The 26,215-nt window shown below is 40.7% G+C and overlaps 1 protein-coding gene across 1 annotated transcript in view; it reads left to right on the top strand.

The window, feature by feature from the left end:
• ADGRL4 (adhesion G protein-coupled receptor L4) overlaps positions 1-26,215 on the top strand; it is a 134,894-nt gene that overhangs the window by 70,114 nt on the left and 38,565 nt on the right. The window contains exons 4-13 of the mRNA XM_020812571.3: positions 2,004-2,159; positions 5,111-5,181; positions 6,619-6,804; positions 8,519-8,702; positions 11,013-11,129; positions 12,781-12,974; positions 14,691-14,867; positions 20,071-20,271; positions 20,747-20,967; positions 22,635-22,701. Of these exons, the coding sequence (XP_020668230.3) occupies positions 2,004-2,159; positions 5,111-5,181; positions 6,619-6,804; positions 8,519-8,702; positions 11,013-11,129; positions 12,781-12,974; positions 14,691-14,867; positions 20,071-20,271; positions 20,747-20,967; positions 22,635-22,701 (1,574 nt within the window). The remainder of the gene's footprint in view (positions 1-2,003; positions 2,160-5,110; positions 5,182-6,618; positions 6,805-8,518; positions 8,703-11,012; positions 11,130-12,780; positions 12,975-14,690; positions 14,868-20,070; positions 20,272-20,746; positions 20,968-22,634; positions 22,702-26,215) is intronic.

Below are 26,215 nucleotides of genomic sequence, written 5' to 3'. Positions count from 1 at the left end.
GTAACCCACCTTCCATGATCAGAAACAAAGCAGCACCCCATAGCCATATTCAGTTATTTAAAAATGTGCTGCAGCATTTTACCAGCTATGCTCTCAGGGCAAATATGTCCACAGTACACATGTGCCTCAGAGATCTTTGGACCCTTGCCTAAATGTCTCTTTGATTCAGTAAACTATGTCTATACAGTTCTCCAACAGTGGGATTTTACCAAACGTACAAGAATTAAAATGTACATAATTGAGGACCTTTTACATGGGAACTCTTAAATTGTGCCCACTATCTTTCCTAGACTGCTCCTGCTGAAACTCTTGGCCTTGTAATGATGGGTAGTCCATCCCTCTAGATGGCCAGATTTTGCCAAAGGGAAGAAAATAATCTGATAGAACCACCTGGCTGTGCTGGGAGCCGTTACACATTATTTGACTACGAAAAAGATATATTCTCTGAATCAATCTACCTACTTGATCCCTATGTCAGTATGGCTGTTGTCCGAATGCGTCCAGCTAGGACACTGATGTCTGCCTCTTGAAGCATTCCTGGAATATTCCTGTCTACATCTTGGGAACATTTAATGCTAAATCGTGCTTCTGATAGGAATTATTTTTCTGCCATTTTTCCATGGAAGCATATTCACTCATCTGTCCTGTGAACGTTTTAGTTTGGGTTGGTTTTCAATTACTGTTTGCCTTTTTCTGTTGGTAGATTCTTCAGTTTCCAAAACAACCTCTCTCCCATCCAGAAAGACTCCAGTTTTACCAGCCATTCCCTTTCACATGTGCAATGCTATTCAGAGTTGTTAGACAGAGCCAGGCAGCTTGGCAGCAATCAATGTGCAAGGAGGGGAGCATACTGGCCCTCCCATCATCACTGCCCCCATCATCACTTCTATTCCTCTTTTGCATGGAGGGCAATCTGGAAGAAGCCCTTAGTTTTCCCACATCTGTCCTGAGCGATGGTGGATTTCAAGGATGACTTAGAATCCACAGATGAGGAGTACAACAAGAAACAAGATTTAGATACTTCTGGTCTATTGGAATACATAGGAAATGCTGGGTTACTTATTCTGCAAAGCTCATTGTTATGTCCTGATTTGCTATTGATAATGGATGCTTGCCCGTTTCATGGCCTGAAAAAAACTAGAGTCTGTTAACAAATAGCTTTCCACTTTCGACAACATTTGCAAGCATTATGAAATATTCTTAGCCATTCTTCATTTAACAGTAATGAAATAACAGGATGATTCTGGGTTATGACAACCCTTTCAAGGGTATTCTATGTATTGAGAAGGGGTGTACCCTTCCCTTCTTGTGGGGGCCATCTTGGGCTATGCAACTTCCTTAGGCTTGCTTCTCACCTGGGAAGCATAATAAGAATTCAAACTCTCAGCCTCTGGCTCCACAGTCAAGTACCCACCTCACTGAGCTATCTGGACAATTCTGATCGACAAGAGCTTCAGGATGTCAGGCCAAGGCTTAAGCCCAGTCTGAGGCCTTTCTTGCTTGGATGTTGAATGAGGGCTTCCCAGGGCTGGTCCAAATAATTCAAATTCATGTGGAAGGTGTGAAAAAGAATTAAGACAAGAGGTGCCCACTTATTTGCAGAAGATATTTCTCCAATATCACAAAACCATTGCTAACCCGAGTCCAATCCAGATGTGGGGCCACAGTTTCCAGCTGGATTGACCTAGGGTTAGCAGTGATCTTGTGCAATCGGATCTGCTTTCCAGATACCCATGAATCACTCCCTCTCCGTTTTTAAAATATAAGTTTTTTTTCTCACTACCTTGAGCTGCATGTCTGTATGACTGCCACATATCTTTCCATTCTATTTGCTAACAGTTTAGCTTCTCTTCTCTTTTTTTTCTTGGGGGGGGGGAAGAAACACATTTAGGAAATTTTGATATAAAATTGCTTGCAGTCTAGCAGGCTGCTATCAACAAAGCAGCAAGGTGTTAGTATGCAAAACCTTTTTTAAAAAATTCAATTTCTCACAATATTTGCAGATATAGATGAGTGCAGTGAACCGGTAGCCACTGCCTGCGGAGATCATGCGAAATGTGAAAATGTGTATGGAGGATATAACTGCTCCTGTAAGGAAGGTTATCAACCATCCACAGGAAAATTACAGTTTAAGCCAAACGATGGCACTTCCTGCCAAGGTAAATGATATTATAGAGGTTTATGTGTTATTATAGAACTGTATCTTCTGAGAGGCCCACCAGTGACTCTTTATCTTCCTTTAGATTAATCAGCTGGATATAGGAAAAGGCAAAGACAAAAATATCCAAGAAATTTTTTTCAAGAGAAGACTGGTGTGTGCGTGTGTGTGTGTGTGTGTGTGAGAGAGAGAGAGAGAGAGAGAGAGAAATAAAAGCATTATAGATATATAGAAAAGTAGAAGTATAAATCTGTTTTTCTCTCTTTTTTAATGTACCCAGAAGACGTATATTAACTGTAACAAAGCCAAAAGCATTGTGCAAATCACTAAGCACTGCTATTATCAGTACAGGTTTATACAGATATGTCACAGAGTTGAGTTACAGTTGAGTAAGCATTAGGCAAGCTTTCAGATAAACATGATCACCTTGTATAATGAAATCCCATTGACTTGCTGGAGATTCATGTATATATACCAGTTCAAACTGCATTTTCGTACCAAGTCACTAGAATTCATTGAGGTGTTCTTAACACAATTTTTCAACAAGTTTTAAGTTATGACTCATTTAATATCTCTTAACTTCATGCCACTTGTGTCTGCATTTGTACATTTCTTTAAAAAATTTTGAGAGCCACCATGTGTCCCACATTTGGGGAAAAAGCTGGATTAAAAATCTAATAAAGAAATAATTTTCATTTTTAAAAAAAAATCTATTCTGATACATTTATCCACGATCCTTATCAGAGTTTCACTAAGCATTGCATTCAGGCTATGACTGTTGCATGTTTAGTTGCAACATCTAGCAGAACATAACATAAAGTGCAGTCTTGTAAGCTTTATCGTTCTGGTGTTCAGAAAAGAATTAGTGAGGAAGGAGAAAATGATAACCCTACACATTCTGCTGTCATTCTCCACATGTACCCGAGGACCTTGAAAAAAAAAAGGATTTCCAATCATGGCAGAAGGTCCATATGTCAAAAAGCCTCTCTTCTTCAGACTGCTGCTGTCTCTAGGGCCAGGTTTATTGCCCTCCCCTAGCATTCAGATTAATACTTTTCTGAATGCCTGTAATGTTGTGCCTTTTCCCTACCATCTTGAGCAGGGGTTTTAAACTCAATTTACCTGGGGGCTGCTAGAGAAAGAGTCTGGGTGAGGCTGGGCCACATCAGATTTTCCGCCAAGCAGAGCAAGAGCCCGAGGAAGCCGCCCAGGAGTTTCCTTAGCCGACAGACAGGTGGGCCGGCTGGCAGGCTGCAGTTCTGGATGGAGGGTGCAAGAGGTGCTGTCTTGGGAGAGAGCCGGCGAGCGAAGCAAGGCTTTTTTTTTAACTCTTGACAGCAGAGGACGCGTGGGCCCTTTGGGGGGGCAGGCAAGGCGAGGGCCACAAACTATCATCTGGGGGACCGCAAATGGCCCCCGGGCCGCATGTTTGAGACCCCTGATCTTGAGCCTTAAGTGGCTGCTAACAAGAACAGTGAAATACAGGATGGTCTTCTGTGACAAGATGGATACAATCAACTGCTGAATATTTTCCAATAAGAAATAGGGAGCTTGCAGGTGCCGTTTTGATCCAACCTACAGCAAGTGTAATGTCTCCTTCAGCCTTATGGCAACTTTCCAAAGACTGTTCAAGTCAATGGCCAAAATCTTGTTGCTTGGCACAGTAAATCACACTTTAGCATGGTGAGTTGCAGTTACAGTAGGACCCTTTGTTTCGATGAAACTTACAAAAAAAAAATTGACTCACTAAATCTCCATTGATTCAATGGGCCTATTCTAAGGCAATTTACTGTGCTAAGCTTGTTAAAGGAGATAGAATCAGTGGGAACATTTAAGAGAAATACAGGTGAGGGGATCTCTCTCTTCCGAGAAAAAGAGCCTTGTGTTAGAGTGGTTAAACTGTAGTACTGCAGCCAAAACTCTGCTCACAATCCGGGTTCAGTCCCTGGTAGCCGGCTCAAGGTTCACTCACAAGGTTCATTCCATCCTTCTGAGATTAATAAATTGAGAAGCCAGCTTGTAGGGGAGTGGGCAGTGTGCAGGGTGCATAATCAAATTGCAAACTGCCTAGAGAGTGCTTTAAAGGGTGGTATATGCGGGCTAAACCGCAGAAGCCTGTGCTGCAGGGTCAGAAGACCAAGCAGTCGTAAGATTGAATCCACGCGACAGAGTGAGCTCCCGTTGCTTGTCCCAGCTCCCGCCAACCTACCGGTTCGAAAGCATGCAAATGCAAGTAGATAAATAGGGACCACCTCGGTGGGAAGGTAACAGTGTTCCATGTCTAAGTCGCACTGGCCATGTGACCACGGAAGATTGTCTTCAGACAAAACGCTGGCTCTATGGCTTGGAAACGGGGATGAGCACCACCCCCTAGAGTCGAACACGACTGGACAAAAATTTGTCAAAGGGAACCTTTACCTATATAAGCAGTATGCTTTTTTTTTCTGCTTCTAAGAAGATTTGGGATTTGGGCCACTATGAAACCAAATTTTAAAACATAATCACAAACCAAAAAACATAAGCTAGGTTTGTCACTTCATTTTTTTAAAAAAAACATTCTTATATTAATTATAAGGGCTGGAATCCTATTTGAGAATGACAGAGTGCAAAGCCTGGCTGATACTGTAATCCACCATTTCTCCCTTGTGCAGGCATTCTCCTTGCACATACAAATAACTGGGCCATACTTAGTTCTTAGATACCTATCTCCTACAGTTGCTGTAGCTGAAACAGACTAATGTGGCTTCCTCTCTGAAAACCACTCCGGAGCTAACTGCAAATCTAGATACCCTGTATCTAATTCAAAATGACAAAATGTAAGTTGTGGCTGAGAGGAAAAACCAGTAAGAAGATGTATGAAAAAAAGAAATTATGCGTTCACTATACTGTTACCATGCTGATGCAATGATTGTGCAATACTGATTCAATCAGAGTCTCTTTTAATTTCAATAGAAATCCCACGAGTAAAATGTGAATTGTACCATGATTGTATAGCTGAAAATATCAACAGGACCTTAGCTAAAGTAAGTAAGAGCTGTGTCATCATCAAATTTTCTGATCTGATGCAAAATTATTGGGGGGGGATACCATCAAGTTGATCCAGGGCTTTTGAAATATATAGTACTCAGAAATAGTTTATTAGTGGTGCTGTAGCTTACTCAGGGCTACATAAACTAGCTCTTCTCCAGGGGGGTGCAGTGTGGAATTGAATTGCCAATCCCAGGCATCACGGCCAGATGAACCAACCCACTGAGCTAGACAACCACTCTTTTAGTAAAAACTATGAGATATAAACTCTGCTATGGGATGTGTAAATAACATGCTCCACTAACTCCTACACTGTACTTAAGTTCTGATCCAAATGTGGTTTTTCTTTCATTCATTTTTTTTTTTGCCTGATATTATTACAATCAGTGATAGAAACGAAATTTGAAAACACATCCATAAATGGAGCAAAGAGAAATTGACAAAGCAAAACTGATTGGTAAACCTAGCCAGGGAGAAAGCTTTAAGTGCTGTCTTAGGAAAGATCCAGAGAACTGCTGGATAGCCCAGTGGCTCAGTGGTTTAGGTGTCTGGCTGTTGAGCCAGAGATTCTGAATTCAACTCTCCACTGTGCCTCCTTGACAGAGGCTATACTCTATAATTTAGAGTCCCACCCAGCATTGCAGTTCTAAGATGATTTAGTAGTAGTAGTAGTAGTAGTAGTGATTGTTATGCAAGACATGAAATCCTGAATCACTGTCAAAATAATGATTTTGGCCCATTGAACTGAAGAGACTGTAGCACCACTTCAAGGCCACCTGAGTAGGTCAAAAAGGAAATGTTGGCTAGCAGGTAGTCTGGTCCACCAACACAGTTCCCGTTCCATCTCAGACATGCATTCCAGATACAGCCATTCAAATCTTTAAAACTGGGGACCTTATCAGAGAGATGGGAATGCGATAGACAACTTTAACTGTGCTTCCCCAGCCACTAGATTTCACCTTCTGATACACAACAAATCCAAGTTTGTAATGTTGGGAATGGTTTAGAATCCCTCCATCCGATGTAACTGTGTTTCTTAATACAAGCCAGGCTGGCATGCCCACCCATGTTCATGTGGAATGGATTTGCTGAAATTTATAAGCTGTGAATTGTTTTTATCCTAGTTCAGACTTTCCATGATGCTGCAGACATTGCATTGTATTTTGTTTCCTCCCACCAACCCTTAGTTTGGAAGATAGCAAATAAGGCCACCCAGTTACTTATGGCTGAGCTTGGATACAAATGGACTTTTTTCACTGAGGTATTTTAACCACCCTATTACACTGGCTTTTTAAGGCTAAGCAAATTGTAGAGCTCCTTCCTAGGGAATTATGGCAGAATCTTGTTAACTAATGTTGAGACATTATTTATGAATCTTCATTTGAATCTAAATATTACAAATGCCATGCATAATGATCTAAATTTTATTCCAGATTAGAAAAATAAAAGAACCCCTAGCTGTGCTGCAAGAAATCAATCAGAACACTGCGGGACAAATTCCACCAGTAGATGTGATTTCCTACATAGAAGCATTATCTGTATCTTGTCCTTTGCTAAGCAGCATGAATAACACGATTGCAGACTACGACATGCAACATAATCTGAATGTAACCCTGAATGTAAGTCACTGGAACTGGGGAATCTGTTTATTTATTGATACCTATGGTGTGGTATATAACCTTTATATATTATTTTGTTATATCCAAATGTGGACAACTGCAACGGACTGACAGTCCACTTTAAATCCAAGGCTGAAAGCCTTGGTCAGGATCTTGACTTCTTGTTGATACCAGCAGATCTGAAGGAGATGTTCAGAGCACCGTCTAGTCAGTTTAAATTGGATCCATTTCAGCTCATATGGCCTGAGGGTGTGCACAAGGCACTTGCAAGCTGCAAAGCCACCTCCTCCTTTCTAGATCCTTGCCCATCATGGCTCTTAAAATCAGCAAAGGAGATAACCAGGGAATGGGCTACATACCTCACTAATGTGTCTCTATGGGAGGGCCATTTACCTTCCCATTTAAAGGAGATCATTATAAGGCTTATTGAAAAGGAACAAAATTTAGCAACAGATGATTTTAATAATTATAACCCCGTTGCTAGTATTCCATTCTTGGGCCAGTTGATCAAGAAAGTGGTGGCCAACCAGCTGTAGGCATTCTTGGAGGAAACGGATAGCCTAGATCCATTTCAATCAGGGTTCAGGCCATGCCATGGAACTGAAACGGCATTGGTCACCCTGCAAGCTGGTCTCTGGAGGGAGGTAGACAGGAGAGTGTAATTCCGCTTGTCTTCAAGATCTTTCTCTGGCCTTTGATACTGTCAACCACTGTATCCTTCTGAGATGGCTATTCAGTTTAGGACTTGGGTATTCTGTACTTTGGTGATTCCAGTCCTTCCTCAAGGACCAATCTCAGATAGCGCAGCTCGGGCAGGCAATGTCCACTCACTTGGGACCTCCATCATGGGGTCCCCTAGGAGTACTTTTCAATAGTTATATGAAGCCAATGAGAGAAGTATTATGGAGATTCGGGATTTGTTACCATCCATATGCAGATGACACACAGCTCTGTCTTTCCTTTCCCTCATCTTCAGGTGTTGCTTTATAGGTCCTTGAGCACTGCATAGTGTTGATAATAGATTGGATGAGGGCCAATAAAATGAAACTGAATCCAGACAAGCCAGAGATCCTACTGTTGGGAGAATCACCACATTGGTTAGAGAGACATTTACCTTGCCTGAACAGGGTTACACTTCCCCTGAAGAATTAGGTTGACAGCTTGGGTGTACTCTTGCTGTGGCCAAGTGTGCCTTTCATCAGCTTGGGTTGATTGCCCAGCTCCACCCCTGCCTAAAGAATAAATGGCTATCAATAGTGGTACTTGTGTTGGTGGTTTCTAAAGTAGATTACACTAATTCTCTTTACACAGAGCTGCCATTGAAGTCAGTAGAGAAACTTCAGCAGATCTAAAATGAAGCTGTCAGACTGATCACAGGTACCAGCAGGCATGAGCACATATCCCAAGTCTTGGCACACCTTCATTTTCTCCCTGATAGTTTCTGTGCACAATTCAAGGTGCTGGCCATGACCTGTAAAGCCCTTAATGATCAAGGACCTCTATACTTGTTGGAATGTCTCCCCGATAAAACAGCTGTCAACCCTACCCACTGCTCACAGTCCATGAAGTTAAACACTGTGGCACCTAAGGAAGCTAAAAGAGTTATCACCAGGAATGAGGCAGAATGTGCATAATAATAATAAATTATTATTGAAATAATAAATAATAACTAAGTAATATATGTATGTATGAATTTCTTTAATTCATCTAACAGGAATTTGTGAATACTGTGAACAATTTTGTTCAGAAGGATAAAATTACAGTGTGGGAAGCTATCCCAGCAGGCAACCGACGACGGAGCCTCACTAAATTGATCCATACTGCGGAAAAGACAGCGGCTCTTGTCACACAGAACTTCCAAGAGGCAACAGCAGTGGAGGTTAATGCTAGCGATTTGGGTATGCAAGTGGGAACAAGTGATAGTTGCTGATTGGTTGTTTATTTGCATGTCTGTGAGGTCCCCCCCCAAAAAAAAACCAGAGCCACCGATAAAGGAACAAAGTTGCAGTGTTTTGTGTGGGTTTTTTGTTTTGTTTTTTGCTTACAGTTTTATGGCATTCATAAAACTATGGGCTATGTTTTAAACTGTGGACTATGTTTTAGGTGGGTGAAAACAAAACAGAACAGCATGGGTAACATCTTAGCTTTGCCCCTGTGTTTTGTTTCTTTTTTTCCATCCACGTGGTAGAAAGAAAATGCCTGATCTAATCAGTGCTAATGGCAACGGACATTGTCTACATCCAATTGGCAATGGCCTGACGCCCATTTCCTCTTCTGCCCTGATTAGCAAGCACTTCTGCATCTCACTAGATACAAACAAATGTTCTACATCTTGCAACAAGACTTTGAAAGTAAATTTGGCTCTCTTCTTATGAGGCAAATCAATCTGAGAGAATATGAGGGACTCAAGGTCACCCAGAGAATTTCATGGCTCAGTGAGGACTTGAACCTGGAACTCTCAATGCTCAGTCCAACACCCTGTACTGGGGGGAGGGTTTAATATGTAGCCCATGGCCCATATGTGTCTCCCCTCGGTCCCAAGGGGGGGCCCTGTACCTCTCGGTTTTTACAGTTGGCTCAGAATTTGCCCTTATGTTCTCAAGGGACATGGAAGGAAATTCATAATGTTTTCAGAGCCTTCATCATGCCAGCCTTTCACGCATGCATTTTTATTTTTATTTTGGATTAAAAAAAATTAAGGCACATTTTTTAAAAAAAAGTTACAAAAAAGAATAAGGGTGTGTGAGTCTGATCCTTGGACCTCTGCAGGTTGCCCACTCCTCATCTAACCACTAATGACAAACACAACATTGAATCTCACTTTTGCACATTCCAAAAAGATTTAACTTGGATGCTCAAGCTGGTGAAGCAGGACTGTAGGAGTGTTTGTGATATATGGCAGTGGTTCTTAACCTTTGTTACTCGGATGCTTTTGAACTGCAACTCCCAGAAACCCCAGTCAGGACAGCTGGTGCTGAAGGCTTCTGGGAGTTGCAGTCCAAAACTCCTGAGTAACCGAAGGTTAAGAACCAGTGATATATGGTATACTTGGAAGGATACACATATGGTGTATCGCCATGCTCTGTAAAGAAAGCTGAACAGAATGTACCTGGACACTTCTTAATTCTTTGTACTGTGCTCTCCGTATTTATTTATTTATTTGTTTGTTTGTTTGTTTGTTTGTTTAAAACATTTTCTTTACTCCGCGTTTCCCCTCAAAAGGACCATCTAGGAAATGGAGTGTACATTTTATCTCTTGCCACAAAATATTATCATGCTATTTCCTGACAGAGAGAATAAAGAGTAAAAATTTTGAAAAGTTGAAAAGCTAAAAGGAAACCTTGGGTCCCTGACCAAGGGTCTTGCTCTCGGCTGCCTGCCTCTCTGCCAGGAACTCTATGGAAAACCTCCAGTTGTTGGTTGTTGCTGTTTTAAACGTTGTGCATTAAGAACTCAGTCCAGCTATGCAATTCCAGACAATTCGTCTATTTGTTGTTTCGCATCGTAACCAAATGTTTGGTCAGCTTTTCCCCTCCTCTTACAGATGATTAAAGCACTCTATTAAAATGAACAACTAGAGACTGTGGTAACAGCAATATAGGGTGTTTCCCCTCTCCCTAGAAAACTGGGGTGGGGCTGGAAATTTTGCTTTCTTTGCTTCTTTGTTTTTGGCAACACGTATCACTTTAGCAGGCAATATATTCCATATCTGGGGGTGGTGATGATCACATATTCCCTTATCTGCCTCCCTCTCCCATTATATGGTAAAATACGTAAATATCACTCAGTTGTACCTTCATGCTTTTAAAATATGCAATTGGTATTCCCTTTCAGAAAGGCATTTTAATAAAGTGGAAGCGCTTTAGAAAGTAGCTTCCATTATTCTTTGCAGAGCTTCATTTAATGCAAAACAAATTAGGAGCTGCGTTTTTCCCCCCACAGAAAGGATGAGCAAGTACAAAAGGGGACTCAAAGATGTATGCTTGCTATGAATAACAAAGTCCTGGGATTTAGTGCATGCATGTATCGCATTAAGCGAACTGGGAGAGAGGGTTTCTTTAGCCTAGAAATAGTCAGCTCTCAAAAGATGCAATAATTGTCCGGTCCAACATAGTCCCTCTCTTTCACTCTCCCACCTGCCCCCAGACCTGTAAGTAATGCTACCCTTTCCAATGGAGCTTTTTTCCCTTCTTCTTTTCCTCTTGTAGTTCTCAGAGCATTTGCCTTTGATACGGAACATGAGGACTTCATTCACCAACAGGTCCGCATGGGAGGAGACACAATCACAGTCTCTGCCAAGAAAAAGGAAGCCTCTGTTTCTAAAGGTGAGGATGGGGGTCGGTGACCTCTTGGGCTAGGAGGTCACCGACCCCTAGCCCAAGAGGTATTTTCCATCAGGCTCCTCCCATGACGAAGAAGAGGGAGCATATTCAGCACCAGTGCCAGCAGCGGTCATAACTGCACTGGTGGGAGTGCTCACAAAGGCTTTTTGGAAAGGTAATGCAGAAGACAACGTTCTGATACTATTATAATCATTGAATCCCCACTCTAGGGGGGCAAAGTGGGGAGAGAAAGGAAGAGGGTAAAAGTTTGTGGTGGGACTTTAAGGACTAATTTGTGTCACTGAGAGCTTTTGTGAATCAAAATCCCCTTCTTTTAGACATATGTTAACAGTCTTTAGAGTGCCACAGGATCATGTACTTCCACATACACTGCCTTTTCTTTTCTTCCTTTTGTTTTTCATCCATTAATTTTGCCAACATGCTGAGGCAGACTAACAAGCTGCTTCTTTAGAAATCCCCAATCTAATAAAGCTTGAACAGATTGTAGGACTAGGGTGGGCAGTCCCAGGTCTGGGGTCATAATCTGGCCCTCTGAGGTTTCCCCAAGTTGCCACACCCTCTTCCTGACATTCGCGTTCAATAGTTTCCAGATTTCGTATGAGTTTTTATCCATTCTAAGTCACTAGAAGTAAAAACTTCAGTTTCAAGTATGCTGGAATTTGGAGGCCCACCCCTTTTACCCCCCCCCCCAACCAGTGGCCCCCAAAAGTTCTTTGTTGCTGAATTCAGACCTCAGGCTGAGAGATATTCCTCACCCTTGATGTGGTATTATGTGCCATGAGGTTGCTTTCAACTGAAACAGCAGTCCTAGTAGGGTTTCCTAATGTGAGATGTTCAAGGAGTGGTCTTCCAGTGCCATCTCCCAGTGAGTTTCTGTGGACAATCACAGATTTGAACACAGGATTTCCAGTCTGACACTCTGTCCACTACGTCACACTGGCTATCTATCCCACTGTAAAAGTTCTAAACATCAAAAGATCTTTACCATTCTAAGATCATTTATTTCCACCAATACCCATCACGGTGATCAGGATGATCACCATCACCAGTTCCATTCTGCAATATTGAAATACATTTCATCAATTACTCCAATTAATGTTATTGTCTTCTACTGGTTGCTCTTCACTACTCCCCATTAACATCTGCTACTTCCATTCAGATTGTTAGAATAGCCCTTATAGTTATATATGAATATATATTCTGGGTTGTAACACTGGTATGTTACTTAACCCAGAGATCCATCACAGTCAAGGGTACAGAAGATGGGTTGGTACGAGGAATGCAATATAACAATGACATCCATGCCACTTCAAGTTATACACATCAAGTGTGAATCAAAGTTATTATCATTGAGAGTGCCTACATTTAGATCCAGCCCACTGAATCCAGCTGTTTAGTTCTCTATTGCAAATATTCATTTTTAATACTTATGGAGGTTCTCTTGCTTGGAAAGACAGGCATTCTTCATAGTCTCTAATCCTTGTTTTAATGAGTGTATTTGCAAATATTGTGTTCTATCAGTTTTGCATATTTTACACAAGAGCAGTAAGAATGTTGACTGTTCAGTGTTTGCTTTGTTTTACTACACATATATGAACCACAGCCCACTAAGCGCAGTATGTCTGATTGATAGGCACTGCTGCCGTGGTATTTCTGCAGTACAGCAATATTGGCTGTCTGCTTTCATCATCCCAGAACTTCTCACTGAAGGAAAATTCAGAGCATGGAGAGACAGTAGGCTCATCAGTTATAGCTGTCACCATTAGCTCCACTCCACCTAGGCTCTACCCAGCTGAGGAAATAACATTTACTTTGAAGCATGCACAGGTAAGCTTTCTTTTTAATCATATCTCAATTAAAACTAAGCCAGTAATTATTTTTGTAGCATGTAGCAATGTGTTCATGCACTGGGAGTTTGTGTGGGTATAATGCCATTAGAGGGGAAATTACAGCCCTGAATTTTGCACAGCAAGCACCAGGAAGGGAATGTGTTACCGACTGCAGAGGGTTGATAGGAAGTGACAAGAATAATAACTGCATGTTGGGTCTAGTGCCCGTTTGTCAATAATTTGTCAGCACTGCTCAAGTCTCCTCTTTAGCTCTCAGCATTTTTCAAGCACACTATCCAGAGTGTGCTTCTGTTTGCCTGTAGCGGCAAAGGTAGCTTGGCAGATTTAGCAGGGCATGGGAAGAAATGATGCTGCCATATTTTACAAGCAGGTTCTGTCTGTAGTAGCAAAGACAGTTTCACTGAAGAACTGGATACTCAGAGAAGCCTAGTTATTTCCTGTGCATAGAAGCACAGAATCATTGAGCTGAAAGGGACCTCTAAGGCCAACGATTCCAACTCCCTGCTCAATGCAGGAATCAAAATCAGAGCAGATCTGGCTGATGATTGTCCAATTTTCTCTTGAATGCCTCCAGCATTGGTATGTAACATGGGGCACAGTAATAATTTAAAGCAGACAGCAGAATGGCAGGCATGTACTACTGGAGAGATTCCAAAACCATCCTGAACCTAGACTGAAACATAGGTGGTATTCAGTCATTATCTGTCCTGTTGTCATGCTAGACAGGGATAACGTCCCTTTCCATTGTCTCTTTCTCCACATAGAGAGTGGGGTGTCCAAAGAGGAGAAACTCTTGCTCATGTGTAGGCAATATGCAAGAATCCTGAGAAAGTGAGCACACGAGCAACAGTTTCTCATCTCTGGCCATATTGATTTCCATGTGGAGAAAGTGTCAAAAGAGAAGGATTAGTCATTGTTCTCTAAGCAGTTTGAAAAAGACATGATTAACTTATGACCTGGTAAGGCTACTATAAATATCTGTTGTGATTTATGGTTTTCTGTTAGGATTGCTAAGAAAAAAAGTCATCATGACTGATTTGGAAGAAGTTCAGCATACAGCTGTAGGCTTTGGTCATCTATGGTGTGAGCAAGAAGTGCACCTCCCCACAAAAATGGCAGGTGGGCTGCGCCCTCTCTTGGCCCACACCCATTGATGGTCCTTTCTTACCCTCAGTAAAACAACAACTGGCATGAACACAGGTTGGAGGTTTTTTCTGAGGAGGAAGGGAAATAGTACAGAAGAAGAAAGGCAGAATGTTCTAAAGATAATCCTGGAATGGCTTTCCATTAAAGTTGCAGGGGATTCAAAAACTCCAAATTAGGTTCAATCAGAGAAAAGAAAATTAGCAAACCTGAGAAAAGGCAATGAGCATCAAAACATAGTCATTGCAATTAATTGCAAGTGTATTATCATCATAGGAAAACGCTGGGAGGCACTGGAAGAAACCAGGTGTAAAGGTCTCTTCCCCATCCCCATCTTTAGTTCGTGTGCTTCATTTTCTCAGTCTTTCTGTTTGCTTTGTTTTGTTTTTCTGCACCTGCTGCTTCTTGATCCGACTTATGAATGGTTAAGGTTTTGCAGTTAGTGTATTGAAAAACACATGATGAATTGCTTTCACTAATCTAACAGATATTTCTTTTTGAGTGATTTTGTGCCATTTGCCATCCGTAAACCATTTTGTTTTTGTTCCAGACCATAGACAAAAAGGATATTAAGTGTGCATTTTGGAGTTATTTAGAAGACACAATGGAAGGAAACTGGTCAACAGAAGGATGTGAGCGGACAGATTTCAATAGCACTCATACTTCATGCCGATGTAATCATTTCACTCATTTTGCTATTCTGATGTCCTCAAACGATTCTAAAGTTGTAAGTGCCTTTTTATACATTGTGTTTATTCATTTCTATTTCTGACATATATGTAAAGTGTGCAGCAGTCTTTTCCCCCTGAGTAGTTAAATCATCACATTTTCTTCTTCATTATATTTTTTCTCACCGAGGACACACAATGAAATAATTCTAAAGCATTAGATATTTTCATGGTTAGGCTGCCCCTGAACTTTATGTTCTTAGACTCTCTGAATAATCTATTACAACAATGTAGCACACATTCTCTGTGTTATGTTCTGTGTCAACTACTCTCAGGGCTCTGTAAGCTTTTACCTGCTTTTATTAATATTTCTATTAAATTAGTGTGGTGCACTGTTTCATGTACAAAGTACATGTGATCTGTATATACTTCATTTTCAGGTAATGAATCAACAGTGCACAGTGCCAGCCCTATCATTAGACAGGCGGAAGTTGATTGTTAGGGAGATGCCACTCCTAGCTCTATTGTAACACTTAGACTATGTCCCCAACAATACTGAACAATCTCTTGGTATGCTTTGCTCATACCCTATGAAGTGGCAACTGGTGACTCCAGCTTCAAGAGTGCTGTGCATCCATGCCAGCTTTCAATCCACACTTAACACACTATACAAAACAGTAAACTCTATCCCTAAAATTGATTCAGCACCTTGGATAACTACTGCAAAGTGCAGACTAAAACCTGCACTGGATTCATAGCACCTTCAAAACTGGGTGACATCAGCTGGTGCTGCCTTTATGTCTGACAGCCTATGGCTTCTGTGTAGCAGTCATAACAGTCAGCCCCCAGCTACAGCAGTCGGAAGCCTATAGGTCTATGTATGCAATAGCTCAAACCTGAAGGGTCTGCCCATATATGATAATTTCCCTCCTTATTTCTGCTGATTTGTTGCATACTCATTATCTTACAATCTTACTAGGCAGAAATGCCTAAGCAGAGAATAAGGATTAAGTCCACAGTTCAGGTGTAACAGATGCAGTTGAGGAATCTGTATGGGCAGCTGCAGAAGGCCGGGTTGATTGATTTGGTTTGATTTGATTTGTATACTGCTCCCATTACCACCAAGGCACTAATCTGGGTGGTTTATAATAAAAACAGCACAGAACAGAAATGAAATAAAACTACTAAAACCCATTAAAAATAATCAAACAGATGGCACTGAAACAATAATGCAGGAAAATGGTGGATGAAAATTAGGCAGACAACTAAGGCTGGTGTGGAAAACCTCCTGAAATGCCACATATTCAGCTGCCACCTTAATGTCGAAGGGAGAATGCCAGGCAAAGCAACTCTGGAAGCTGGTTCCACAAAGTTGGAGTCACCACGAAGAAGGCCGTTCCTCTTGTAGATGACTTATGGACCTCCTTTGGGGTAACAATGTAGAGGAGCCTCACCTATGAAGATCTAGTAGGTTGGGCAGATGACACTGGGGAAGGATGCTCCCAAACCATGGAGGGCTTTATGTGTGAGTGACAGAACCTTGAACCTAACCCAGGATGCAATGGGTAGCAAGTGGAAGCGAGCCAGAACCAGAATGATGAGATTGAATTTGCTTACACAAACCATCAGTCTGACTACCACATTCTGGACCCGATGTTGTCTCTGGGTCAGCTTCAAGGGAAGCCCCACAAAGAGAGTATTGCAGTAGTCCACCCAAGAGATGACCAGCACCTGCCCCAAGGTCCGGTGGGATCCCTCATCTAGGTAGGAGCAGAGTTGGGTGATTTGCCTGAGGTGGTTAAAAGCTGATCTGGACACGGCTGCAATCTGGGTGTAAGAACAGGATGCAGGTTGGGAGGCGGAAAAAAGGTCTCCAGTTAATAACATAGGCCAGAGGTTTGTTGGGAAATGTGGACTGCAAAAGCAATAATGCAAGCAGTTTCCATTTGGGGTGTGTCGTCATGTGCCGAGCAGCACGGTGGTTTAAAGTCTGCAGGTATGCCCATTTGTTTGACTGTGTGAAGAACAGTGCAGTTTTCCCCCCCCCCCAATCTGCTGGGGGGAAAGGGGGAAAACTGCATAGTTGTCCTTGTGCATGCAGTATTTTTGCAAGAAACATTTGTCCATAGTGATCAGAAACATGATGACATGGGAGGCTGAATATAACTGAAAGGAGAAATCATGTACCCCTGAAACTTTTACTGAGGGGTCCACCATAAAAGAGATACAAACTTCCTATCTTTTGACCCCAAACAGTGGTTCAACACTGATCATGTTGTAAGCCACCCCGAGTAGACATGATCTAGAGGGGCGGGGTATAAATTTAATAAATAAATAAATAAATCATGTTTCAGATGTGACAGGAATTTTTCTTCACATGCAAAAGAGGCTATCCAAATCAGTATCAGAACCTCCTCTTTCTTGTTGCTTCCTTCCTTCCTACCAAAAGTCAGAGGTCATCATGGCTATGTTGACTTTAGCTCCAGCAGTTCTCAATAATGATGTGGTCTTGTATCCAAACTCCTCTTCCAGGTTTGACAGTCAGTGGCTGAAATCACATTGTGCAGATGCAAATCCAGAAGATATCAGATACCAAAAATGCTAATCCTTATTTTAAAGTTTGCTAAACACCCTCCCCAAACTTCCAAGGCTCTCTAAGGATCACTTTTGACCTGGGGAAGGCATTGGGAATGGGATGGGGGAGACTTTAATGCCCCAAAATCTTCACAGCTGATCCCATCACCTGCACTTCTTTATTTTATTTTACCCTGAATGATCAGTTGTATCAATCTGAATTTTCTCTACTTAAAGATTTGTATTCCATAATTTGTATGGTGTGCATTCTATCCTTCTGCTTTTTATATTTGTGATTTTTAATTTGAATTTTACTTTTCTTCATTTATGTATTTATTTGTTTGTATTTTTGGAATAAAGTCATTCATATTAGCACTTCATTGTTGGTCATCCATTCATCCAGGAAATTCTCAGCAACCCGTGGTAAATCCACATTTCAAATGCTCTAATCTTTCTATAGCTGCTTGCATTTTCCAGCTATCATAAAGTGGGTTTTCTTAGCCTTAATTCTGAGACTGTGTTCATTCCTTACTTCACTGACCTTACTGGTTAACTTTTGCAGACAATTTACATTGTCATCTAATAATACTGTATCATCTGCATACCAAACATTGTTGATAATCCCTCTGTTGACAATAATAGTGTCATTTGAGTAAAAAGGTGCTTCTCTAAAGATATTCCCAGAGAACACATTGACAGCGGTGGGAAGATTGTAACATCTTTCTCCTCACATCTCTATGTCTTCTGCCATCTCATCTAGTTCCACATATTCAGTGTATTTTCTTTAAGGAAACTTTAAGTAAATTGTTATGTAGGGTTATGATTCTGTTGTCATGATAAAATTTGGCATTTTCCCATATGAGAATGGAATAAGCGTCGGTCTGGAATTTTCATACATAATTTCTGTTCTGTATATTAGATCCAAAACATTTATTAAAATATCTTAAGTTGTCCCAAAAAAAAAAATCATAGAGCTTTGTTTTCTTGCACCACAGTGCAAATCCAGCTTTAGATTTGGGTGTTTCTAGTTCATTCACATCTGGTACAATGAATTTTGTTTTTCTGTCATTATATTAAAACAGCTCTTCAATGTGCTCATTTTATATGCTTCAATTTTATCCTCAGCATCAATACCATGGAATTATTGCTATCCACTAGTAGTGGGCGCTATGATTTTTTAAAACATGTTATCTCCTTGTTCTTTTTAATGCACATTTAAAGAAGTTGTAGGTTTCCCCTAGGTTTTCTATTTCAGTACACTATTTGGACATCTATTTTCCTCTGACTTCTGTAAAAAAAATTCAGTTGTTCTTATGCAGTTCTCTGTATCTAATGCCATCTTTATTACTCTAACTTTGTCTCTCTTCCACTAGCTCTTCTATTTCTTCCGACAACCACATCTTAGTTCCATTCACATTTCAATATTGTTGTTGATCACATAAGCTAATACCTCTCTAAATTTATAGAGTACCATTTATGTCTGGGCTATGTGAATGTGAGTTCTCATTGATCTCTTCATGATGCATCTCCTTAACTGGATATGCAGAGTAATCAGGTGTTTAATTTCTGGGTTTTCTCCTGTATGTTCTTCTGTATTTTCTTTAAGAGGAGGCAAACCATAGTAATGACCATATTATATTGTGAATTTAAGTCAGTCTGGATAGATTTTTGCTGACTTAGCACTGTCCAGGACCTTTAATTAGCTATATAAGTCTTTTGGTCCCATATACAGTGGTTTCCCATTGAAATGCATTGAAAACCGAATAATCCGTTCCAATAGGAACGAATTGCCATTCTTAAGCGAAAATTGCTATAGGAAACATCGCTAAGCGAAATGCAGTCCCCCAATTCAAATGCATTGAAACCTATTCAATGCATCTCAATGGGGGAAAAATACAAAAACAAATTAAAAAAAATCAGAACAAAGTCAAATTTAGTTAACAAAGGGTTTATTAAGTGCATTTTATGATTTCAAACATTTTAAACAGTAAACTTTAACTTTATAAATAACAGAAAAACATTTAAAAAACAACAAACATGAGGCTGTTTAAACCATCGTTAAGCAAAACAGGGGACCCAAAATATAATCGCTATGCGAAGCATGGTCCCAACCATCGCTAAGTGAAAATCGCGCATAGGGACCATCACTAAACGAAGCACAAAAACGCTCCAAAAAAGTCATCGCTAAGCGATTTCGTCGCTAAACGGAGCACCCGTTAAATGAGGCACCACTGTAGTATGGTTGTTAATGCTGTCTTCCAGGGATTTCCATGTATACACTCTCCTAGGTGGCAATTTGAATGTGATGCTGATGACTACAAATTCTTGTTCCTCAAAAAAACTGGCTGTTTGTCCTTCACCTTCCTTCCACATTTCTGGTCCCCCCCCCCCACAATTTTTCAACAAACTTTCTGCAGATCCTCTCCAACAATTAGCATTAAGATCTTAACAACACTAAAATCCTGCACCAAGGATTGTCACAGCATTTTTTAAAAAAACAATCTTTCCAACATTGTTTATCTATTTATGCTATGTCCCCACCAATAATTTCATTTACATTCTACAGGAAAAAAAGGGGGAGAAGCACAATGGGGGTGGGTGGGTGGGTGGAATATAAGAAGGACAAAAATTGAGTTTTAAATCATTGGTGAGACATTCTCTTTTAACATATTATGATTTTCCTCCTAGAACATCAAGGATCACATTCTGACAAGAATCACTGAGCTTGGAATAATTATCTCACTGGTTTGCCTCTCCCTGTGCATTTTCACATTTTGGTTCTTCAGTGAAATTCAAAGTACGCGAACAACGATTCATAAAAATCTCTGTTGCAGTCTTTTCCTGGCAGAGCTCATTTTTCTTGTTGGAATTAACATGAGCAGCAACAAGGTGCGTAGCCTTTCCTTATTGTTTCTTCACTTCGAGTATGAAAGCAAATAGATACTCTAAAGGGCCATTTTCAAAGGTGCATGTAACATTTCCCAGCCTTAATCTGAATGTTGACATTTGAGTTCCACATGACTAGCTGTGAATATAAAATACACATCTAAGTCTTTCAGCCAATCTTGCTCAGAAGCTTAAGCCTCACTGAAAATATGATAGCTCTTCTGCCAGTGGTCTACTTCCGAGAATGAGACATCTAATTAAGCAAGATGGAGGCAGATTCTTAACTTATACTTACGCTGGCAATGTTCTAGCAGTATCACCAGGAGTTATGCCCACTTATTTGGGTTGATTTTTTTCCCTTCCAGCTTAGAACAATCCTGCTTTCGTACATTTCTTTGTAGAACTGGAGGTTACATAGGGTTGAATTTATCAGCTGTTTTTTTTTTGTTTTTTTGTTTTTTGTTATTTGCTCCTCTAGCTATTCTGCTCAGTCACTGCTGGATTGCTCCATTATTTCCTGTTAGCTGCCTTTGCTTGGATGTGTATCGAAGGCATACACCTGTACCTTATCGTTGTCGGAGTAATTTACAACAAAGGTTTTCTACACAAGAACTTCTATATCTTTGGCTATGTGAGCCCAGCAGTGGTAGTTGGCATTTCTGCAGCATTGGGATACAAATACTACGGAACAACAGATGTGTAGGTCACTGTTTTTGAATTGGCTTTTGTTACAGATAGTTCTGACATAACCTTTGCTGTATCAGCCCACTAGAATGTGATAGCATAACCCTGTTTCTGACTAGTCACTCAGTTCATACAATCTAGAGTTGTCTGATAAAGTGATAAAGTTGCCTGGGCACTTTGAATAAAAGTAGGCATCCGTATGACTAGACATTCCAGAAAAAGTTGATACAGCCATGTTTCACTACAGTGATTGTCTTTTGAAAAGCAATTGGGGGGGGGGGGGCTATGCTGGATCTACATTCCATTTCTCAGCATGAAAAGGTGGCCTAAAATAGGCTTCTTACCTGAAACAGGTAGTCAGAATCCCTCCTGCCACTGATTTTTCAGGGCTGAGTGTTTCCAGTCAAACAGCTCAACACACAAGTACTATATTTATTTTTTAATTTACATTTATTTATTTAAAATATTTTTACCCTGCCTTTCTCCTGAAAAGGACCCAAGTACTATGTGAAAACACTGAGATGCCTCTTCTTTTCTGAACAAATTCCCCATTGGTTGTTGTGGGTTTTTCAGGCTCTTTGGCCATGTTCTGAAGGTTGTTCTTCCTAATGTTTCGCCAGTCTCTGTGGCCGGCATCTTCAGAGGACAACACATGGTTTGGGACCATGCTACTTGTCAGAGTGCTGTCCTCTGAAGATGCCGGCCACAGAGACTGGTGAAATGTTAGGAAGAACAACCTTCAGAACATGGTCTAAGAGCCTGAAAAACCCACAACAACAATTAGATCCCAGCCGTGAAAGCCTTCGCGCATAAATTCCCCATTCTCCAGGGCATGCTTCCAAACATCTCCCATCATTCATGGATTGTGAAAGCTGGAAATTATTACTAGGATTCTAGGTTAAAATGTATAGTCTTTCATCCAACCCAAAAGGGGAAAAAAAGGAAAGAAAAAAAAAGTATTATGGCAGGAGTAGGAGTGCATTTTAGCATAGCTTTGCATGGATTCTGATCTACTTCATCAGGTACTTCATGAAATACAATGTCAACTGAACTATTCAGTTCCTCAAAAGTCCTCTGCTTTATGAATGCAATATATTGTGCTTCTGTACCCACAGTTCAAAAAGCCAGGAAATGGCCCAATATTGCTGCACCATATCATGCTCCCATTGCCAGGAGGAAAAGGGATGCTAAGCTTTACATAACAAAAAGTAGCCTGAATGTTGGCAGCAGTTAAGATGGTTTACAGGACCCCTCTTGTGCTCACTACCATTCATACTTGTTGAAAAGCAGCCCTGACAATTGCTTTGTCTTTGGGTGAGAAGTGGTTAAGTGATGAAAAAAAGGAGTTAGTCTGGGATTTTCCCTTGATTGATGTCACTTTATGAATGGCAAATTCCTATCAAATTCCACCAAAATTCCTCTCAAAAATGTGTATCCAAGCTTCTTCTAAAAGTGACCTTTGAAGTTAACTGTTACTTTTTGTTTGGATTCATGCCTGTTGCATTGTTTTTGAAATACAACTTCATTACAACCCTGTTATCCAAAAAGTAACTAATTACAATTATTTTTATTATTTGTCGTTGACTAATTCCAAGACAGATTCTGGGATCAGTTGATTCCCCAGACAAGGAGGTTTGATCTGTAAACTTATTTCAAAGCATTTGAAACGTTTTATTTTTCAGATGTTGGCTCAGCACAAAGAATAATTTTATATGGAGTTTTATAGGACCAGCTTGTCTAATAATTCTTGTAAGTACAGCTTTTATTTTTGTGTATTGGGGTACATAAAACTGGATAATAAAAATTATGGAATAATCACTAATCCTCTGCCAGCTCACCTGTAATAATTACATAGCAAAATTAACTATTTTAGAAGTTGTAAAGTAACTACAGTACTCCAAAATGTATTTATCTGTTGCATGCCTGTCTCAAAGACATATGTTTGATTAACTAATATTTCAGTGGAGGGCCTGTTGCTTTCAACTCAATGGCTTGAGGGAACAGAATTCTCTGTAGCAATTCTGGTGTCTAAGATGTAGCATCTTAACGTGTCAGTGATATCTGTGCAAAACTCAGCAGGAGGTGTATACAGGCGAGATGCTGGGAGACTGATAATCTGGTATTTCAAATGCGGAGTTACTTAATCTTTTATCTGAGATCGGTCATCTTTGAAGATTAGGCTGTCATCTTTATGATTTTGTCATTCTCGTGTACCCTGCCATCATCAAGGCTATTTGAAACAAAACTGCGACATCGGAGGCAGGAACCCACTATTTCACATGGGCAGGCAAGTTGAGAATTGATAGCTTCTGTTTCTGCTGGGAAAGGAGACTTTTAAATTCCTATTGGAAATCTGTTCAGGCTTGAACTTTTGAAAACATTTGTGTCCTGCTATAAAGGGAGGGGGAAAAAAAGACCCAGGTTTCCTAAGCGCTGCTAAGTTACACATGTAGAAATTGATTTAAATCAAGGAAAAAGCACTGGAAGGGTAGGCAATCCAGGAGGTCCTCCTTTTATTGGAAATATGGATGTAAATCCTCACTTTTCTTGCCCTCACAGCTGAGGTTGAGGACCTGCAACATTACTCTTCTCACCCATGGTGAGGGTGAGGTATTTTGTGCTCTCTTGGCAAGAGAAGGCGCAAGAAGGACTTTTTGCACAGATTCAGCCAAATTGTGAGAAATTAAAGAAAACAACAGTCCTTGTGAAAAATTATTATGGTTGCCACTTTCTAACCGTGCCCCATGTTTTTAAAGGGGTTCACCAAATACTCTGGTTTACACAGGGACTCTGAGTTTGCACATGCTTGCAGCTTTGTTCCTCTTGTGCTGGAGACCTTGGAGTGAGCTGAGAAGTAATATTTGTTAATACTCCTACGAGTGGCATTGCTGTATAGAACTATAAAGAAAGCACGGCAGTTAGGCGTGGATGTCAAGTTCTAAAGAGATGGAGTAGAGAAAGAAAAGGACTCTGAGGCGGCTGATATCTCCTCTGTCACTATATTTCACTATTTCAAGAGCCTTATCCAGGTTTTTCAAGCAGCAGCCATAGGGATTTGTGATACACCGTGACCTCCTGCAATACAATAGCTTCTTTCCCTCCTTGTCATTTTAAGGAAGGTGTTTCATTATAGCTGCAGCTTTTTTTATGGATTGCATCCATTTCCTCTATATCACCAAGAACCCATGCCACAAGAACATCTCAATATACTTTCCTGCAATTAAATTTCCTTGAGAATGAAAATGGAGCTTTGTTGTTGTTGGGTGTTTTTAAAGGCAGATTCTTTGCAGAATAGTGGGCCAATGTCTGGCTTCTGGAGTGCAGCCAGACTGGGTTTTTTTGCTCCCAATAGGAAGCAGGAGTTAGAAGAATAGTTGGCATCCCAAGAATGAAAACAGCAGCAGCTTTCAAGAAACGTCTTTTCTCTAGCTTAATGGCAGCAACTTTATAGACTTTTCAGAGCAGGCCTGTCTGGTCTGCAGCAAAAACAACCATGCCACAGCTTCACTTCTTCCTTAGGAGCCTTATATCCTTAGGAAGCAGGAAAATGAGTGCTGTACAAAAGAATCCAAAGAATGGCTTGGTGCCTATCAGAGGCCTTTGGCAGCAGACATACCTAGTGGGACCTTGGCCCTTTCCCCAGTGGAAAAATAAACGTGCATGCCATAAATCAAACTGCTTCACAAGTACACAGCTTCAAGATTTTAAAAAAATTTTAAAAATAAAGGATTTGTAGAGCAGCAGAGAGTTAGAATATATTTAGGAAATACTGATCCAAAGCTTGCTTGGGATTGCATGTAGAGTCACATAGTGCTACAGATCTGGGTCACATATTTTAATTGGTCTTTTTGTCTCCTGAGATTGGTTGCCCGATCTCAGGGTACTGACAAGGAAAGAAACAAATCTCAGGATGAACCAAATGGAAAGAAGAGTTAGCTTGACTTGTATATCTAAAGTGGCTTTCAAGGCTGGGCATCCATCTCCACCTATTTCAAGCAGATGCCAAAGGTTGCTGAAAATAATATTGTGTTTGTTGCTCTAAATGGCATGATGGGCCAGAGCACCTGCACCCATCAGGTCTCTCCCTGGTCCCCTACCTTCATGTCTTTTTCATTACACTGTCTGTAGGCCCATCATGCAATTTGGTGCAAAGTAGGTGGTAGAGCACTAGCATGATGACACATTAGCCTTCTTGTTGCAAGGCGGAGGAAATCCCCCTTCCCAATTTTTGCCTGCTCAGCCTCATGACATCACAAGGATCTATTCCTGATCTTAGGATTTTGCCTCAAAACTCAGTGAATTGACTGCCGTTGACTTGTCAACTCTGTTAGAAAGCATTGGCCATGTTTGTACACCACAACAGTTACTGGATGCTGGCTTGTGGTGATGAGTCAACTTCTACTGCCTCATCACTACTTCAGGTAGAAATGACTAAATAAACCATGTTCTTGCAATCCATGATTCATGTAGTGTGAAATCCAAGCCCAGTATCCATCAGCTGTGACACTTGTTTCTCCCCTAAGAATCAGGGAAATTACTTGGAGGTTGTTCTGGCTTGTAGAGGGAAAGGCTAGTGAGACAGCTAGCTGGAGATAAGTTCAGACATCACTCTAAACAAACCATGGATCTGTTTAGCTAGTCCTGCTGCAGGTGGGGCTACAAGGCAGCATACTGATTCATCCTGCAGAACCATGGCTTATAATGACATCTGATTGTGCCCATTGTGAGGGTGGATGGGAAAAAGAATTTGATAGAGTTGTTATACTATTAATATGCCCTAATGCTGCCAATAGGTCATGAAAAGCAAATGGAATATTGTGCCTCTAGATACTTCAGGATACTTAATTTTATTTTGGGACACCCTCTGGATATAAAAGCTGAGCTCATTTGTGCATTTATCATGAATTATTTCATACCAAGGCATCATTAGAATTCTGAAGTGTATCCCATTGGCACAGTTGATCCTATCATCTATTGTTATTTTTAGTCTTTCAGCAAGGAAAAAGTCTGGGTCACAGATTTCCTAGATGGAGCACTGAGAAAAAAGGACTGCTTTAAGCTTCTGTAGAACAAGCTGGAAGCTGAAGATAATTTCTGCAACTTGTTTCTTTTTGCAGTGTTTAGAATCGCCACCATATTTTTTTTCTAAAACTACTTTTCAGATTACATCAAAGCAACCAAGGAGGGTGGGGAATTGCATTAATACGATATTTTGAACAAAACAATGCATGCAGCAAAAACTGTCTTGAAATAAATGAAAGTT

The sequence above is a fragment of the Pogona vitticeps genome, chromosome 4 (genome assembly GCF_051106095.1).
Source record: "Pogona vitticeps strain Pit_001003342236 chromosome 4, PviZW2.1, whole genome shotgun sequence".
NCBI classification, from domain to species: domain Eukaryota; kingdom Metazoa; phylum Chordata; class Lepidosauria; order Squamata; family Agamidae; genus Pogona; species Pogona vitticeps.
This window is presented reverse-complemented; position numbering and strand designations above follow the sequence as displayed.